This window comes from Lepisosteus oculatus, chromosome 10 (assembly GCF_040954835.1).
Source record: "Lepisosteus oculatus isolate fLepOcu1 chromosome 10, fLepOcu1.hap2, whole genome shotgun sequence".
Classification (NCBI taxonomy): domain Eukaryota; kingdom Metazoa; phylum Chordata; class Actinopteri; order Semionotiformes; family Lepisosteidae; genus Lepisosteus; species Lepisosteus oculatus.
In genome coordinates, this window is record NC_090705.1 from 16,631,915 (window position 1) to 16,652,047 (window position 20,133).

Below are 20,133 nucleotides of genomic sequence, written 5' to 3' on the forward strand. Positions count from 1 at the left end.
TGTACTGAGTGTGAGATGAGTTGTAAAAACCAGAAGGCTCTGTATCTGTTCAGAACTGAACCATCATGGTCACAGCATGGTAAAGTAACATTTCCAAAATGTGAGCCATCAATCAGCGCAGTAAACTCAAAGCTTTCATTATTTTATCTTGATTTTGGTGTACATGTTAGGAGGCTTTCAATATATTTCTGGATCACACATACTGTATGATGCTTACATTTTTGGATTTCTTAGTTTACCATGCTAATCACGACTTCCTATTGGATATTTTCATAAAATGAAAACCCAGAAATGCACTTTGGCATTATATAAAGTATACTGTACATGTCAACATTTCATAAAGATTCAGTGTCCATCAGTGTCTTCTGATAGAGGATTCAGTTTTGTTAATGCTGTGGCAGTATTTCATCAGAATGATGAATGCTTACCTGGTAGGCTCAATGTTTTTTGTTTCTCAGAATTATTATAGAAATTGCTTTCTCCAGAAGAAGTGCTTGAAGTGTCTTCATTTATGTTGGGATTTGTACATGTTGGTACCTGGAGAGTGTTTGGAGTTTCTGGAGCATAAAATACATGCATAAAACAGAAAGGAAAAATTATGTTCTGTCAGCTGTGATCATTTGAATTCTAGAACATTTATTTAGTGAAAAAATATAACCTAGTTAGCCCATGCTGATGTCAAAGACAAAATTAACAATTATGGTGACGGATTTCTAAAAGGTCACTTATAATCCTACAGTTATGGAAAAAAGACAACTGTTTGAAGTTTTGTACACCATGCTAGAGACAAGGTTGGTGTCGGTAGTAGCAAGTAGTATTGTAATTATAGGATTTTACTGCATCAGATTTCAAAAGGAGGTTTTAATACAGTTTTGAAGTAAAACAAATTCTTCTCTTTGAATTAATAATTTATAAGATTTATGAGATGAACTCAGCCACCTGAAATACAATAGAACCTTACAAATGTTTGAGGAATGTTTTTCTTGCCATCACCTTGACAGAGTTTGGGGGATCTAGATAAAGAATTGTTTTTAGAGTCATTAAGACTCAACTGACAAAATTATTCAGTAACATTCTTCATTTTTTTCAGTGAGTAAATGTTTTATTTTTTCATGAAATATCCTGTTTGATACTTGGTGAAGACTGATCCAAAAAACCACTGACACCTGAAGGAGGAACCCAAAAACATTTCTTTGAAATAGCAAGAAAAGTGCTGTTAAGTAGAGAAGAATGGACTAGAGTATAACATGGCTTTTGTGGGGCAAGAACAAAATGAAAAGGAAATGGCCCTGCACCTAAGAGCTATAGATCATCGCTTGAAAAAGACAATGTTGGACACGGTCCTTAGATCTGGAAAAAATAGACAAGGATTTAAGTGAAATGGCAACATGAAATGAAAACTCATGCTGTACTTGGAGAGCTGAAGAAAGAAGATTGTGGAAAGGTCATGAGAAGAACTCTGACCTGAACACAGGCTGGTAATATGTCTGAGACTTCTATTGATCCAGATACATTTTTGTTGAAGACCTTTGGCCTTCTTTGATAAACAAGTGAACTCACCTTCTTCGGCCAGACTGCACAGTGGTATGGAATTAAACATAGGGCTCCTGTTTTCCGTTCTGTTCCGCAAAGAATCTGGAAACCATAGTGGTGACAAAATAGAAATAAAAGTAGAATGGTTACTGAGTGATCTTCCAGAAATAGCTTTCAAATAGTGCCGACTAAAGCAAAGAGTAATTACATTCATTTCACTATTGAAATATCCCCCTGCAGGATTCATGAGGAGCAAGCTACCAGTTGCTCCATTTGATGCTTGGTGTTTTGTCGAATACATATATCTGCTGTATCATTTAACTAAGCATTACTCTGCGAAAACATGGGGTATCCCTGAAACACAGCTGGCAGAAAGTTTATGGCTTGAATTTGGTTTAGAACTGTGTGAGAAACAGTACAATTTGGCACATTTGGTTTATAATGCAGAAGCTGCCACCCACATTGTTACAGTACATTAAGATAGCATTTAGTGTCAATGACAACCAAAAACAGAGTAAACAAACAATCTGCCAGCTGTCTCCGCAAGCATCTCTAAATGGGGTCCTACCCCTGCTAAAAGGCAGCTCGTTTTATTTTGACAGTGTTTGACCTTCCAAAAATGAGCTGTAGGCTTTTAATAACTAACCTGCTGCATCAGAACATCAGAAACAAGAGAAGAGAAGCAGGGCAACACAGAGGCTGCAGCTGCTGGCCTCTTACTTTGAAAGGTGGACATGGCGGCAGCAGGCTCTGCGCTGAAGTCATAATGCTCGTAATCGGAGTCAAATGAGGAAGTGTCATCATTGCTCGGGGCTGTTTGAAGTTCAGGATTCACTGGAAATCAGCATGATGAGGAACAGCACATTTGTTTATCTGTAGGAGGACTGTTGAGTCTACAATTGCAGAAAGCCTTCTCTTGGCTAATTTGAACCACAGAAAAAATAAGCTCTGACTGTAGGGGTCTTAGAAGCAGAGAATCATATAACGTCTATAACGTCGCTGTCACAGATGAAAAAGCTCCTTCTTGTTCACAGGGTCTTTCCTAAGATGCTAGCTCAATTTAATCTGAGCTCACCAAGAGCGAAACACTCGCTAACAAAGTGTGAACCAATATGAATAAGCTCAGATGCACAAACTGCAATATTGTGTGGACACCAAAAGAACTTCCTGTAACCAGATCACTAAACTGTTGCTACTAAAGGTAGAATGTATGAGATGAAAGATGAAATGAAAGATACTCAGCTTTTTCCTTCTCCATTAGTGGGAGGATGTGTGCATATGACAGTTTTCACGATTACTCCATTTCACTGGAATTTCATACTACTATAAACAACCTAGTGTTTCAGTAAATTTATAACAGTAAGACTTGAAAGTCTTGAAAAATTAAAGACCACACCAGAAGAAGGCTTAACAGCCAAGTTTTTCTTTGCACTTTTCTGCTTTTGTGTGGAGTTGACCTCTGCTTGTCCCTGCTGAAATTTTAACCCGTTTTATCGTTCCCTTAGTAGAGACCCAATCGCTTAAATAATACTGTCGAGGTCGGGAGCAGAAATTAGGAGCGTTTTAGAAAACAAAAAAACATTGAGAAAATGGAGCTTCTATTCTTCAAATTCTGTTGACCTCTTTTTGATTCTAGTGGGTTTTTTTTTCAATTCTAGGTTTGAGCCTCAGAGGGGATGAGCGGAGACTGACCGTGGCCATCTGGGTTGTTTGCTGTGACTTTGATGAGGTCCACAGACTCGTCGTAATCATTGTCCTGTCTTTCTGAGGTAATGTGGCGGCCAGTACTGTTCAGCTGGACAGGCATCACTGTGGAGACAAGGAGAAAAACTCCAGTAGCAGCACTCTCAGTTAGCCACAGCAGTCACCTCATGTGTTTTTCAAGACATCCCAATACATTTTGGTACAAAAAAGGTTTAAAAAAGCACCCAAAAACCTTGAAATTTTGCAAAAGTGCATTTTATTGTTTTCCGTAAATGAAATAAAACACAGCTTGGAACAAAGGAACAATAACAGCTGGTTTGCATTTACAGAACTGAGCAAGAAATTCACAATTATCAGCTGATTGCAAACATAATGCAAAATCAGTTTTGAAACTTTACTTGGAAGGGCTTATTCACACACATTAATACTGAAGCTCATAGAAACTCATATCCCTCCTTCCCTCACACACCATGCTCAAAATTATTTTTTTACTTTCTTTCACAGGCAATGAAATCGGTATACAATACAATGTTCAACAGGACAGGATTCCAGCCTGCTGGGGTCATTTGTATGATGAGGTATGTGTTTTGCAAATGCATAGCAATATTAACCTCATGACAAATACAATTAAAACGATGTCTTAAAGGAGACAGCTATCACAAAAAATTATAATGATATAACATCATATATGAAACAATAAGGATAATACAACTACAAGAAAGCACAGAAACATAAGTAACACAAGGAATACACAATTTCAGAACATTTGTTAATTAATAGTTGAAAATCATTCATCTACAGAACATTCGCATTTCAATTAGCTGAAAGCCTGGGTACCTATCATCTTGTCAGTGGCAGGTCTAACTTAGAAAAACAGCCTCTGAACTTACTTAACAGGAAGCCTTTGCCAGGAAGTCATGTTCTCTTTGTTTTTCATTTTAAATGAGACGCAGAAGAATTAAGGACACCAGAGGTGGGGCGGGGAGGAGCGCAGACACAAAGTTACTCATCTGCCTGCACTTCCTGTGTCGCTATCTCTCTAAGTAATTACTCCCTGTCATTTTTTCTCTGCATATACTGTATGGCTGCCCAGCTGTGAGCTGTATATACTGTAGCCTTCCAGTCTTCCACCTCAAGCTGACCTTATTTAGAAGATGAATTTCCCCCTGCACTGCTAACAAAAACCGTGCTTTGAAACATTTGTTTTGCTCTTTTGCATTGTAGAAGGGAGCAGCTATTGCTACAGATTCTTGTTATTTCACTTCCTACTGGTAAAAGACTTGCACCCTGTTTCCACTGATATTTATATTGCTGCCTGCTGTTTGTGAACAGCAGCCCTGAGGAAATGTGATATTCTAGCTCCCAGGAATTGTGTCCCATGTGTTCGTCTCATGATAGCAACTTTTCCACATCTAAGGTAATAGCCTGTTTGTGAAACAAATTTTCTACAAATCAACAAGTCTTGTCGTAAGCTTGGCTTAGTGAACCGAGCACTTACAAATCACATCTTGTACAGTATTTTTCAAAAACCAGTGGTGGAAGGCGAAGAAACAGAACTAGATATCTGGTAACCTGTTAGTGAAATACATGTAAATCCTATGAGTTAATTGTATCCAGTGTTTCATTTCGAATTACTTTTCTCCACATTAATGGAATTGTTGATACTTCTTCAGATTGTGAATAATAAAGGGTTACAGTATATCTGAAGTATTATTTTTGTCTGTTGTGAAAGCAAGGAAAGAGGTGTTCAAATAATCAAATAATTTGGTCTAGAATTAGTCTTATTAGAATTAGGCATGTTACAGAATTGGTGGGCCTAAAGTACATGTTTGAAACTTAAGGGGAAGTACATTTGAAACTCAGAATGAAAGGCAGCTCCTTACAGAAAGAGTTGTGGGTGTCTGGAACAAGCTACAGTACTCAGTCGTGTTATCAAAGATGATATCTTGGCTTTCAAGAAAAAGACGAATGAGATACTCAGATTAATTACAACAATCAATTCCTATTAGCACTCAAGAGTTAGATGGATCTAGAAGGACATTTGTCATTTCTGTCTTATTTTTTCAGCCTCTTAGGAGTTCTAATTCCTACTGAATACTTAAGCTACAGCATATGCCTATTAATTCTGTCTAGAGTGAAAGTGTACATGCGTTTTAGGCAACGGAGGTTAATTTGGAGAATATATTTTTCATAAAGGACTCCCTGTTGGACTGTGCTGTCCTGAATTTCTTTTAGATGGATGAAAACTGGAAAATAAAACTAGAGTTTAACTTTTCCAAGGGCGATACACTGTTTCTGTGCCTAATGCAATCAGCTGCGCTTTCTTCAAATGTGAAGAGGTTTTAAGTTACACCAGGCAAGTTTGAATAGAGTATACAAACTCCAACATTATTTTTAAACAGCAAAAACTTAAAAAAACTGTAACTTTTACTCGGCATTAAAAAATGTACACAAAGTTACATTTAGTGATGAGTGCAATGAAATGTAGAGGATATCTAACGTTTTACAGTAACATGAGATAATTATATAACCTTCTGCCTCTCTTACACTTGTAAGAAATAAAGTAATTGGTTTTCATTTGTGATTTTTTATAATCTTAACATTGTTTTCATCTACTGTATATGAAAATGTACCAGAGTAAACAAATGTTGTAAATTATTTTCTAAAACTACTTTAAACATCTACGTGTACAGTTTTAATTAAGATTTAAGTATAGTTAGTTTTAGGTACAGTTTTAAGTTTCTCCACTGTGATTTCAATATGATTATTTAACCAGTTTTACATGTATGATTTTTCCAGGTAAGAGATCATATATTAATTTAATGAAAGAAAGCACTGGTGTTTCTGAACTATTACAAAATCCTGTCTCACTCACCCTCTTTTTTCCGGTATCTTCCGAAGAGCACTGCAATTACTATTAAGGCCAGGATCAGAAGGAACAACAGCAAAAAACAGCCCAGCAGAGGAAAGGACAGAACGAAACCTGTGCTTTCAACTTCATTACTTGCTGTGGTCACAGGCCCTGAAACAGAAAATAACGTGCATTAATAAAATAACAAAGCGATTTGAAAAAAGATGCTATCACTGGATTTAGCTTTCACCAACTCATCACAGGGTTATTAAAAGAGATTTGCCTCTTTTTTCAGGTCTATTCAATTACAAATTATCTATACAAATTTTTAAAGGAAACATTTTAAATAACACCTGGAACGCTTACTTTCAAAATATTTATGGGTGAAATATCAGCATGATATTTAACATCAGTTAAATGTCAGCAAAACTGCAAAAAAAGAATCAAAAGCTAAATTATGCTAATTTCATAATGTACATATTCACCCCTTTGTATGGCAAGCTTACATTAATTAAGGTGCACACAATTACTATAAGTATTTTAGATCTTTCATATTTTTTTATTGGGGGTTTTAATACTAATTCTTTGTTGGAAAAAAGCTTAAGATGTGGATTAATTTATTTCACTGTAGTGTCTAATTACAACACATTGGAATTACTGGAACTTTTACCTGTTGTATAATTGTTGGTAGGTGCCGGTGTTGTAATATTTGGGAAACCAAGTGATCCTGCAGAAGATAAAAAAAGAGCCCATCAAACAGTGACAGACAATAGACCCCTTATTACACTGAAACTGGCCTTAAACACATGTGAAGAAGAGATTTAAGTTCTGTAAAGAGGCAAACTGCAGATCATTTTTACTAACTGCATCTTTGAATATGTGCAACATATCTTTCAGAACACTTGTCACACGTGTCTTGTCTCCTAGTCCAATGTCTTTCATTTACAATAGATTTGTTTGCCTTTTCTCACAATCATAGGCACAGCACGCATGACATGCACCATGTGATGAAAGGAAGAGACAAGACGATCTGTTCTTCCCTATCATAATCCCTAAATCGAAAAAATATCTTTGCATCCCTGAAAAAGGTAACTTTCTCCTCTTGGAAAATATACTGCACACATGAAGGAGTGACACTGGCTGCTTTAGACCAAATTCACTTAAAATGTGATTGTAAGTTTTTAAAGTGTGATGGCAACTTTATGTGTTTTTCCTTTATTAGGACGGCTGTAAATCAAAGGATGGTGTGAATTACTTGACAAATACATTTAGAATGCTTGAAAATGTATTATTTTGTTGCTCTGAACACGGTTGATTTCTTCTTTCAATTAAGCAATGTTTAAAAGCAAAAAGTACAGTGAGATTAGGGAGTTTGTTGGTAGATCTTTTTCAATCATGTCACTAATTTATGAATGTATTTGTATTCCTGAATGGTTAAATGATCCTTTGCCATTCCAAAGCCGCATGGCTCATTGGGCCAGGGCTTATCCTGGCTTCTGTAATGTGATTCCCCCACCCCGGATGAGACACCAGTCCATCACAGAGATTACCCCTCAGTGGTCACTGTTACATCTGTATAGAAATGGTTGGACAGGAGCAACTGGGGTAAAGCACCTCTCTTAATGTACAACAGCAGCAGTGTCTGCAGCCGGGGGTCTAACAACTCACACTACACTGCCACCAGGTGAGCCTTTTTAACGATTAATTGCGTAGTTATGAACTGAGGTCACATATGTCGTCGTTTTGCAAGTGTGCCTGCAGCCATATATGTGCAACTGGAGGGGAGGAGATAGCAGTATATCACACATCAGCTTATATGTTTCAGATGATCTGACTGTTGTCACAGTTAGACATACCTAAATGGTAAATGGTGAATTTAGTGAACATTAGCAAATGTCATATTACTCAGTAAAGCTTCCTTTAGAAAACAGCAACTTCCATCTAATATTGAAAGACAAAGACTCCTTTAACGTTTTAGGAAGTGGTTGTGACAAGACTAAGCAGTATCAACAAGTGGGAGTCTGGGTCCATTGGTGGGTTAAATTAATGTTTTTTCGTATGGGAATCAGCTCTTACAAAAGTAAAGATAGTCCACACCCCCTGCTTTTCAGCCCTTCAATAAAAGTCTCTATTTTCCTCCCACCCAGCATAGGCTAAATCATGAGTCCTGATCCTTGGGGAATCTTGAACCAATTGGTTTTCGATCGAGCTGAGCTGCTGATCTCTGGAGATAATTGATGCCTTTGATTGTCCTGCTACCTTGTTTCCATTTTTTTTGGCTGGTTCTGAACTCAGTTCAAAAGTCCCCAGCTTCAAGTGTATTGTTCCAGTTTGGCATCTAAATTGCATTAAACCTGAAGACCCTAAAGCAATTTGGGAAAAATGCCCCAGATAGACAACTGAAATGAATTAGCTTGTGCTAAAGCTTGTGCTCGGCTGGAATAAGCATCCGAAAAGACAGGGGACCTCCAGGATCAGGGCTGGGAACCCCTGGGCTGACTGCCTGATTGATTGTGCACTGAGAACACCATGCATCCACATTCTTATCAACGGGAGCCCTGCACTCCAGCCTGGCTACAGTTAGTTTAAGATGGGGTAATAGTCCTGCTGTTGGACAGCCCCATTCAAGTTAGTTGGATTGGTCACCTTTTGACATAGACTCCAAACTTTGATAAATAAGAGGTCACAATTTTAGTGCCAGAGGATCAGAAGGTTTCTGATTTTCCTACTGCCTCAGTCATTAAAGACCTAACTGAACTCATTATTTGCTTAACGAAGTTGAAGCCTTACTTGTTCTTAAAATGCTGGAGATTTAAAAGAGGCCTATAAAACTGCTGGACAATGTCTCTTGAGGACCAGAATTGGCCTCCCCTACCGTAAGTTACTGTTCAATTAAGTAATCTTAATTACTTGACTGATTACAATAAAATAGGTCACGTGTTTAGAAACTTGTGATTTATTGATGATCTTTGAAACCTGTTGGACTAGGGAACCCCAAAAATAAGGACTGATACTGTGTGTCTTTGAAGAATTCAACCATCTGCAGGTGTCTTTTATCACCATTTTTGTTAGGTTGTATGTGGGTTTGGAAGTATAACAGAGGTGTCTTGTTAATTTGTAACCTCTACTTAGTGAGTGACAGGAATTTTCTCAACCCAACCTCCTATTAGTAAAAACTGTCTAAAATGTAGTTTAGAATGATAGTTTTAAAATAAATTATGCAAATTGAAGATACAGCAGTTCAACATAGATAATACAGTTTGAAATTTTAAATAAATCTTCATATTTGAGAACCTAAATCCATTTTTAGATTTTCTACCAGTCAAGAATATTTTGTTGATTTTGTTTCATGTTGGAAATGTAAGTGTGAATTGTATTTCTTCGTATTAAATAATTACTGCAGGTGATGGGAAAACATTTCATTTCTAAAATATATAACCACGTTTTCTATGTTATATTCAGCACATGAATTATTTTGTGCACAAATACATTTTTTGGAAAGATGAGGTTCTTAGTAATCGCCAGAGGTCAGACATTCATTTTTCAACAATACATGCGATATTTTGAATTTTGTATTCTTTTTACATTCGCAAAGGAATCTTACCTTCAAGCAAGCAGGAGGTACCAAATGCTGAAGTTTCCACACAGCACTGAAACAAATGCCACACTTACCTTGACAAATGAGCCCTGCAGCATTGGAGTCTGTGCAGGCATATACGTGATTGATGAGCTCCGTGCAGTCCCACAGTTCGATGTGTTTTTTTTTGCAGTAGTAAAAAAACTTTAAGGCACTCTCGTGTGTAAAGGGTGGATGAATTATGTACTCCTGAGGGGGGCCACAGCCTAGCAGGGCACAGACCATGCCTGATTCCTGCTTGTCCCACCCATTGTCACACACTGTTCCCCAGCTCCCATTCCGGTGGATCTCCACTCGCCCGGAACAGCGGTCTAACCCACCGGTCAACCGCACGGCCTTGTGCTCTGGGGAAGAGGCAGAAAACCACATCAGAACTCACACAGCGCATCCTCTACCGCCTCCACAGACACAAGGGACATCTGTCTGTGTGTATCGTAGATGTAAGTACTATGAAAAGACATTGGCACAGGATATTTGCTGAAGAGCAAATAGACATATACCTAGAAGTATAGTATTTTACTGTACACAATAATGCATTTCTAAAATGTTTTCAGTAAAGCAACTTATTACTCACTGTTTAACCCTTTTACAAGTTGCAATTCAACAGCTTTCAATGCAGAGTGCAGGGGTCAAATGGGAGGTTACATGGTTCAGGCTCCTAAACATCAGCTGTTTGTACCTGAGCACACAACTCCAGCATCTTCTTTGTGCCCACAGTCCCCACTGAGCTTTTGTGAAGGACACCTCCATAGATTGGGCTCCGTGCCGGTGCAGTTGACGTCGTCCAGTAACACTGGTCCCAGCCCCTTTCCGAAGGGAGTGGCATTGTGTGTCACCTCCACAGCGAATCCGCAGCCCAGCTGGGCGCACACCACATGCCCATCTTGGATGTCCCACTCGTCATCGCACACTGTTCCCCACTGTCCCGCCTCCCACACCTCTACTCTCCCAGCACAGCGCTCGGAGCCTCCCGCCAATCGCACGGCCTGGTGTCCTGAGTGACAAGCAAAAGACCAGTAAGAGAACAGCAGTGTGTCATAACCAATAGCTCTCTGGAGCCCTTGTTCAAACTCGGTCGTATAGTAGAATTACTGGTGCCTATTTGAAGATTATTTCAAGAAATGTACACTTTAACTAAGAAATGTGATCTCTTCTCAGATTATCGGCTAGAACTCTGGGATATGGGGAGAGCTGTAGTATGTCTACATGTCAGATGCTAAAAGCCTAAAATTAGAAGAAATTAAATAGGGTCAAAATATTTGCGTTGTGCTACATACATTTACAGGCTGGTTTTCCTCCAGCTGCAGTCATATGCAATGCAGCCCCCAATTCCAGAATCTGTTTTGTGATTACTTTTATTCTGCTGCAAACTTGCTAACAAGCAAAGAATTACAGTATGTGGATGGAACATAGCGTGTAGGGGGATCCTACATGTAGAACATTGCCTATTACCAGCAGAACCAAAAAGTCAAACTAATGATTATTGGGGTTACTGTTTTGAGCTCAAGTATGACTGTGAGAGTGAGGGCTGATTTGGAGATCCATTTCTCTCGCAGGTTTGCCTTGATACAGGCCTGTAAGAATCATTACACTCATTATGGGTTGTGTTTAATCCTGCAATTGTGTCTCAGTCAACTTGCTGGTTAGTAAAAATCAATCCCTGTTGTAGCTCAGCAACATGTAATTAGAGTGTACGCTCTACAATGTGAAACATCAGCATTTTCCTACCACCTCATTAATGCAGGGAGGATATACAAACATTAAACATGCTACCTCTTTATATCTGAACAACCTTGTTCTAATGGAAATTCAGGACAATAGCCCTTCTGTTTAAATTATGGAATGCGGCAACAAAGGACATAAAAACTCTGATGTTACCACAAAAGATCTCTGTCACATTTGTAAAATTTCTTTCCCAAACATGTTTGCATTTCAGAACATCCAGGCTCTCAAAGATACATTCCATCTGGTATGAGGTGTTCTGGACTTCTCTGTTTTCTCCATCAGTGTATTGTGATGAATTATCATCCCGGTGAAAGTATTTTCCGCATCCCAGTTTTTTACAGATTCTGTTTGCAGGTTCATTACTAGATCCTGGAGTAAGTATTACTGGAATCCAAGTCCCATTGTGAAGAACCTCTAGAGTCCCAGAGCATGTCTTTGATAATTTAAATATAGAGATGAGGTGCTCAGCTGAATGGGAAAAAGCAGAGGAACAATTTACTTCCTAATACTTGTTTAGCAGTAATCGGACATAATATTCAGTCTGTATAACAATGTCATATTAGAAGTGCCAGTTACGCTACATTCCCACATCAAAGCAAATACAGTACATACGTTTCCTTGAGGGGAAAGTCTTTCTTACTTTATCAACCTGTGGCACAACACCAGCACAAAGAAGAGCAGGCACAAACACATCAGTGTCTGGCAGTGTGACCTAATGAGTCCTGGAGGCCTGATGTGAAGCCATGAACAGCCCTAGTGAGCAGAGCACAGAAACATCAATGGAAGCAGTGACAGAAGATGATTCAAACCCTTTGTATTTTAACAAAGGCTGAAAAATCTTGGACTGTTTCTGCAACTTTGAGAAAATGGTGAGGATTTAAATATTGCAGAGGTGACTCATAATATGTGAAGAAGGTGACAGGTTTGTTTCATCAGCTAAAATTCCAGGTACAACAGCTTTCAAAATGTGTATGTTTTTCCACTCATACCTGGTTAGCAATGATGGATGTTATGTCTAATATCTAAAATCTTTTTAAAAAAACAAATGTGATTTTTATGCATGATAACTCACTTTGAAGCCTGACCTAATGAGAATTCTTAGAAACTCAGGAAGACAACATCTAGTCAGCACTTTCATGGCAGAAAAAGGATATCAAAAGAAAACAACATTACTGTGACATTAGTGGACCAGTAAGTGGCTCTGTACTGTTTGAACAGAAATTTCAAACCAGTGCCTCAGTACTCGGCACCAAATAGTCAGTCTCCTTAAGATACTGTACTTGAAAATGATTTTCTGAAAATAACATTTTTGTGTGAAAACAAATACGTTTCTCTGTAACTGGATTGATTTAATTTGTTCTCTTAGCCACCTGTAGTACAGTACCATCGAATGTGATCTTTCACATTTTCCAAGTTCTTCCTGCATGTCACACAAGATACACACTGTTTCCTCATCTAACCAATAATACCAGTTACTGGGATGTGAAACCTCCTGCAAAACAGTCAAATAGATTATGGCAAATTCCACAGTATATTTATCAATGTTAAAAGAGTTATTTGGACACGACAAGTAGGGCAAATAAAAATAATATTACTAAACAAAACAGTTTTTGGGACAAGCCTATAACTTGTTTGGCCAGGAACTGACGGTCTGATGTTTGGCAGTTTGTAAAAAGTGTCTTCTAAGGATAGAAATATAAATAAAAAAACAACTCTTATTGTTTCTATTAACCTTTGTTGCTGTTATTGTCCAATAATCTAAGATGACAAAGACATCCTCTATACAGTACATGTAATTGAACACATTTGGGCAGTTTGCTCTTCCCAGTCTAGCCAGGCAGTGAGTACTTATTAGAGGATGGTACTGCGTGAGGTGAGACCTTCCATCTCCAGTGCCCAGAAGCTTCCTTTCGGTAATACAAAGATTCTTGCAACGGCAGAGTATCAAGATAGAATTTGAATTTGTTGCAGCTCACCACAGCTTCCTGTGACTCATTTCCTGCAAAAATGTCAAAACGTGCCATTGTCTGCAAACTACAGAGGACATGGGGTGAAAATGCTGTTTTTAGAAATTGAGCACTCCAAAGCTTCTGGTGGTTTTAAACCATAGAATACACTTGTCAGGCACACCGACAGGAGTAGTTATAGCAGGGGTGCCCAACTTTTTTTAATGTAAGATCTACTTTTTCATTTGCCAGTCCAGCACAATCTACCAATGTAAATTTGAAGTTCTGATATAGGAAAACAAACTGTGGGCACATCAGTACAATAACGATACCCATCACTAAAATTACAGCAAATAAAAGCAAGTGACTCCTGCTGCAGTGAACCAGTAATGTTCCCCATTTTAGAAAAAATAATATCCTACCTTAATGTGGGCATTGGCACTGAGAAGCTTACTTGAGAAAACTTGTAATTTTTTTTTGACACTGCTGATAATGTCGATGACATTTTTGTTTTGTCCTTGCTCGACATTCAGCTCATTCAGCGGTTCAGTCAAGTCTGTGAGGAATGCTAAGTCCAGAAGCCACTGGTCATCCTCTAATTGGGCATATTCACCATGTTTAGACCACTTGAGGAACTCTTTGATTTCAGGCAACAGCTGTCTGAACCTTGCCAAAAATGTTTGTTTTTGAAATCTCCAAGCAGCAAGTCAGCAGCCTCAACAAACACTTTTTTTATTACTTCTCAATCCCTGAATGACTTTTTTGTGTTAAGCCAGGACGTGGTTCACACAGAACCCTGCGATGATTGCCGCTTTCCATCTTGTACAGTATTAGGCCTCGTGAAAACCGATTGCTGCTTTTCTGTAACTTACTTTTATCGGGAAAGTCCACATCATACGTTTTGTGTGCAGTTTTGAAATGTTTGCTTCATCATTTTCACTCAAACATTACCACTATCCAATAGGCAATCAAACTTCTCAAAGTGTTGGCGAATTTGTCACGGCCAGTCTGTTTCGCTCCACGATGAACTGTAGCGAATCCAGGGTTTGTGCAGTAATAACCAAGAGAATGTTCTTGGGTAGCACACACAACACTCTCTATTTACGGAGCTCCTATAGCCTTTTTTTCCAGTGTCAGCCAGCACTCAGGGAAGAGACTTTTACAACCCATTCAACAAGGGTTAAACACACACAAGGGCAGTAACCATCAAATGGACTGTTGGAAGGGTTCAAAAACTTGATTTCTTATCTTCAAAGTTATCGTGTATTACCAAACAATAGACAAATATTATTCATATACTGGGGTATATAGTTGATAGATGCAGATGTAAAGTGTGGTCCAGCTGTACACATAGTTTGTCTCCTTAATTATCTCCTGTCATTAAGTATGTTGTTAATTCTGAAAGGAGGTAGAGAGTTTTGTGCACTTAGTAAAAACTTTTCTCTCTTTGTGTAGAATGTGTCTGATGATTTGTCAAATGGAGTGCAAGAAAGTTTTGTCAATTAGATTTATTTATCTAAACGAGTGGAATTACCTCATTAATACCTAAATCATGTGGCCTTTTCCATGAATCATAAGTAGAAATGCTCCTTCGGGCTAAAGAGTGAAAACAATTGATGTGACTCAGACCAACATCTCTGTCTACAGTTTGGTTAAAGCATTGCATCACCTCAAAATGTGTCAGAACCCAGGCAGATTTTAAAAAACAAAAACCAAGGACATTTTAAATTCACTTTTAAAGAACAAAAGATTAATATCTCAGAAGAATTAAAATACCATAACGGTCTCCATAGCCTTGAATGTATTAAGATCATGAACCCTTTAATTTATTTTATTTACTTTCTTTATCGCCTTTTCACAATCGGAAGTTCAATATTTAATAGTTTAGAATCGTAAATGTTTTATCCAACAGCGCCCTGCTTGGTGTCTTCTGTCTTAGTCCAAGGAAACGCATTATTGCTGAAGTAATTGTTTTATGAAATTAAACTGAAGCTATGCTCATAGTTTAACTTATTGTATAACCCACAAAACCAGAGAATGGCTCTAAAGGATTAGGAACTGCAAATAAGGTCATTTTTTTTAAACAAAATAAAATGAAAATGTTTTCAAGTCTATGCAGAATTACTGTATGTTAAATCATTACACAGAAAGCCATACAGTATACAGTATATTGTCCATTGGAAAGACTGTATTCTTAAATTTGAAAAATGGTATAGCTATATTCTTATCAAAATACAATGAAGAAACTTTTTAAAAACATTTTACTAACACAGTATACAGTATGGGAACCCAATATCTGCTCAGAAACTGTTCCTGTTGTTCACTTTAATGATCAGTATTCAAACTCCTCAAAGGCCACTGCTAGAGCCACTGAATGCGTTCACAATCAAGAGTGAAACATGAACCAGGTACAAGTGGAAACTGCATGGAAGTGAATTTAAAACTGGGAACTGGAGACACTTTTTTACCCAAAGGGTGGTGGGAGTCTGGAACAAGCTTCCCAGTCATGATTTTAAAACCCCAAACCCTATTTCTTTCAACAAGTGGCCGGATGATCCCTTAGGATACTGCCAAAAAATCAGACAAGCTAGATGGGACAGATGGCCTCCCCTTGTTTCCAATCATACTCGTCTGACTCAAGTTCCCAGCTTCTGCACTTCATGACTTGAGTGAGTGTTTGTGGGCTATAAGGAATGTCATCAGTGTGCATGTGGATGTTGTGATCATCAAGCAGGACTATTGTCAGGTAGTCACGGGTCAATAAAGCCCAGGATCTATGATGGGAGAAAGAGGCAACATGAAGCGTTAAACAGAAACATTTGCAAGAATCAAGCCCCTGTTTAATAAGGGTATGTCACTTTAATTTAATGAAAAGCAAACTTACTTTCGTTGGCAGTGTCTGTATGGTTAGCTGTCGCTTCGGATGTGTTGTTTTGAGGGTAGTATGAGTTATTTTGAAATGCTGCAAAAAGAAGAATAGAAGTATAAATATCAGGGCCCAAGAGTGTTCACATTATTGAAATTGTTAGATCTGCCATTGATACTCAGGCCTTTCTTTCTTTTTCAAAGCTCTGTTTTAATCCCCCCCCCAGAGAATAGGGGCCGTGTGGTGAACGTGCTGGTTTGCCCCTAGTCTTCAGTGCAGAAATCAGTGGTTTCTCAATAGGAACGCTCAAACATCTGCTGTTTACTCTTGGCAAGACTTTTGCAAACAAAACTGTTTATTACTGATATATAGGCAATAAAGTAGAACATTTTTTCCCTTTTTTCAACCTTGAGGGGTGTAAGTCCAGGGTCATAGGGTACTAAAAATCATTTGCTGCTCAAAGGTTTATTCCTTATAAAGGATTCAAGCTATTTACATAACAGGGGGTCTCGTAGTTTTATATAAAAGGGTTTTAACAAGGTGGTCTGTCTGAGAAGATATAGTTAACTGAGTGTTACAATTAGAATATCTAAAGTATTTCTTCCTGTGCATCTTCATGCCTGTGTTATTTCTTTCTTTAGTCTTGTACACAAGCTTATAAAAATGCCCAGTGCTGGAAACTAATGAGTTAGAAGCCACATGTTTATCTAAATATACATCAGAATGAGAAGCGGTTGATAATGTGATTCCTGTCTTGTGCAACTTTCATTCTTTTTGCACAAAGCACGCCTCCACTTTGCTCTGTCTGCTCTGCTTTGTCTTCCCCTGAGATGACTTCTCAGAGGCTTAAAAGCGATGAGAAGTTATTATTCACTTCTGATGAAGAAAAAACTCCAGCTCCCGATATTTGTACGATTCAACCCTTTTGGAATAAACATAAAGGAAATCTTCATCTGGATTTGTGCGGCTTGAACAACCAACAAGAATACGCACAATTCATTATTTTCTAAAGGTGGTACTGCTGCATTTCAATTCTTTGCAAATGCTTATGACAGACTTAGGTTAGGAAGCAGAAATCTACAGGTGAGACACGTTCTGAAAAACTGAAGACTTATTCATTACAACAACAAGCAATTCCAGTATACATCCATTGTCAGAAAGCTGCTTGTACCTGATAGATAACAGTTATAGCAACTCAGAGCTGATCCCAGAAACAAAGAGTCAAGATTTGATGACACTCTGGATAGTATGACAACCCATCATCCTATCACACACAGGGGCAATTTAGAGACTTGGCACTCTTTACAGAGGGAGGAAACCAGGTTTTCAGTGACATCCCACAGAAACACTTGGAAAACATGCAAACTCCACACAGAATTGTGGAGAGTGGAGAATACATGTTTTTCCATGCCCTGTGCAGAATCTAATCCCAAACTCAATGGCAATGAGGCATCAGTGATAACAGCCACACAACCACGCTTCCAAATCTAGTACAGACTCGTTTTTTGATCCATTCCTTGTTGCACAGAATGAAGATGCTTCTCAGAAGCCTTATATAGTGGGAACTGACAGCTGTCAGTCTGCCTGTGTATGTTCTAAACTGAAGTAGAAACAGAGAATCACTGAGCACTTGACAGGATACGTAATCTGAGACCTTTCATCTCCTTCAGCTGGAAATCCCGACCAGACAAGGGAAGATGTCTCTCCCAGTTTCCCCTCTGAAAGCCAAGCCTCCAAGCCTTTAAGGGACTTACAGTACAGTATATTAAGAACACTTGTGCTTAGGTGTTTTAGAATATAAGGCCCCAAGTCCACAGCTATACAAAACAAGGATATAGCACTGAAACAAAATGGAACAGGACCCTGAGAAGAAATGGAACAGTAAAACACAGCACAGAGTATATGAAATGGTGCAAAACAAGAGCCCAGACAAAGTGACACAATTACAACTTAGTCTGCTGCTAATTCTTTACTGATTCAAGAACCTTCACCTCATCATCTAATTAAGAACTTTTTTTTATCTTTTGTAAAGATAAAAAGACTGTGTAGATAGCACTGCATCCTCACAGTCCAAGGATCATGGATTCGATTCTGACCTCAGGGGCCTATCTGTGTGGAGATTGCATGTTCTACCCACCTTGTGCAATAGGCCCCAGTTTGCCAACTCCACAGTTTTCTGATGATGGATGGGAAGTAGAAATTCAGTATAAAGAGAACTCAATAGCTCAATAGAGAAGGATTAGTCTCTCTGCTGCCACATCATGTATTATTATTCTTCTTCCCCTGCTTTGACAAAGGTGAGGCTTAAGAAGTACTGTGAACTGCATCGCTGCAAATGTATCTTATATACTGTATAGTGGTTAGCCTTTGCAATTTACAGTGCCTTGCGAAAGTATTCGGCCCCCTTGAACTTTTCAACCTTTTGCCACATTTCAGGCTTCAAACATAAAGATATATCTTTTTTATTTTATGTGAAGAATCACTAACAAGTGGGACACAATTGTGAAGTGGAACGAAATCTATTGGATTTTTGAAACTTTTTTAACTAATAAAAAAATGAAAAGTGGGGCGTGCAAAATTATTCGGCCCCCTTGCGTTAATACTTTGTAGAGCCACCTTTTGCTGCGATTACAGCTGCAAGTCGCTTGGGGTATGTCTCTATCAGTTTTGCACATCGAGAGACTGAAATTCTTGCCCATTCTTCCTTGCAAAACAGCTCGAGCTCAGTGAGGTTGGATGGAGAGCGTTTGTGAACAGCAGTTTTCAGCTCTTTCCACAGATTCTCGATTGGATTCAGGTCTGGACTTTGACTTGGCCATTCAAACACCTGGATACGTTTATTTGTGAACCATTCCTTTGTAGATTTTGCTGTATGTTTGGGATCATTGTCTTGTTGGAAGATAAATCTCCGTCCCAGTTTCAGGTCTTTTGCAGACTCCAACAGGTTTTCATCCAGAATGGTCCTGTAATTGGCTGCATCCATCTTCCCCTCAATTTTAACCATCTTCCCTGTCCCTGCTGAAGAAAAGCAGGCCCAAACCATGATGCTGCCACCACCATGTTTGACAGTGGGGATGGTGTGTTGAGGGTGATGAGCTGTGTTGCTTTTACGCCAAACATATCGTTTTGCATTGTGGCCAAAAAGTTCGATTTTGGTTTCATCTGACCAGAGCACCTTCTTCCACATGTTTGGGGTGTCTCCCAGGTGGCTTGTGGCAAACTTTAGACGAGACTTTTTATGGATATCTTTGAGAAATGGCTTTCTTCTTGCCACTCTTCCATAAAGGCCAGATTTGTGCAGTGTAAGACTGATTGTTGTCCTATGGACAGACTCTCCCACCTCAGCTGTAGTTCTCTGCAGTTCATCCAGAGTGATCATGGGCCTCTTGGCTGCATCTCTGATCAGTCTTCTCCTTGTCTGAGCTGAAAGTTTAGAGGGACGGCCAGGTCTTGGTAGATTTGCAGTGGTCTGATACTCCTTCCATTTCAAGATGATCGCTTGCACAGTGCTCCTTGGGATGTTTGAAGCTTGGGAAATCTTTTTGTATCCAAATCCGGCTTTAAACTTCTCCACAACAGTATTACGGACCTGCCTGGTGTGTTCCTTGGTCTTCATGATGCTCTCTGCGCTTTCAACAGAACCTTGAGACTATCACAGAGCAGGTGCATTTATACAGAGACTTGATTACACACAGGTGGATTCTATTTATCACCATCAGTCATTTAGGACAACATTGGATCACTCAGAGATCCTCGCTGAACTTCTGGAGTGAGTTTGCTGCACTGAAAGTAAAGGGGCCGAATAATTTTGCACGCCCCACTTTTCATTTTTTTATTAGTTAAAAAAGTTTCAAAAATCCAATAGATTTCG

General features: G+C 38.7%; 1 protein-coding gene across 1 annotated transcript in view; it reads right to left on the minus strand.

Annotated features, from left to right (window-relative positions):
- LOC107078653 (T-cell differentiation antigen CD6-like) overlaps positions 1–20,133 on the minus strand; it is a 35,656-nt gene that overhangs the window by 5,421 nt on the left and 10,102 nt on the right. Inside the window, exons 2-11 of the mRNA XM_015357736.2 lie at positions 16,281–16,358; positions 11,604–11,918; positions 10,405–10,719; positions 9,761–10,069; positions 6,759–6,815; positions 6,113–6,259; positions 3,226–3,342; positions 2,254–2,367; positions 1,561–1,635; positions 429–557 (exon numbers count right to left, since the gene is read on the minus strand). Of these exons, the coding sequence (XP_015213222.2) occupies positions 429–557; positions 1,561–1,635; positions 2,254–2,367; positions 3,226–3,342; positions 6,113–6,259; positions 6,759–6,815; positions 9,761–10,069; positions 10,405–10,719; positions 11,604–11,918; positions 16,281–16,358 (1,656 nt within the window). The remainder of the gene's footprint in view (positions 1–428; positions 558–1,560; positions 1,636–2,253; positions 2,368–3,225; positions 3,343–6,112; positions 6,260–6,758; positions 6,816–9,760; positions 10,070–10,404; positions 10,720–11,603; positions 11,919–16,280; positions 16,359–20,133) is intronic.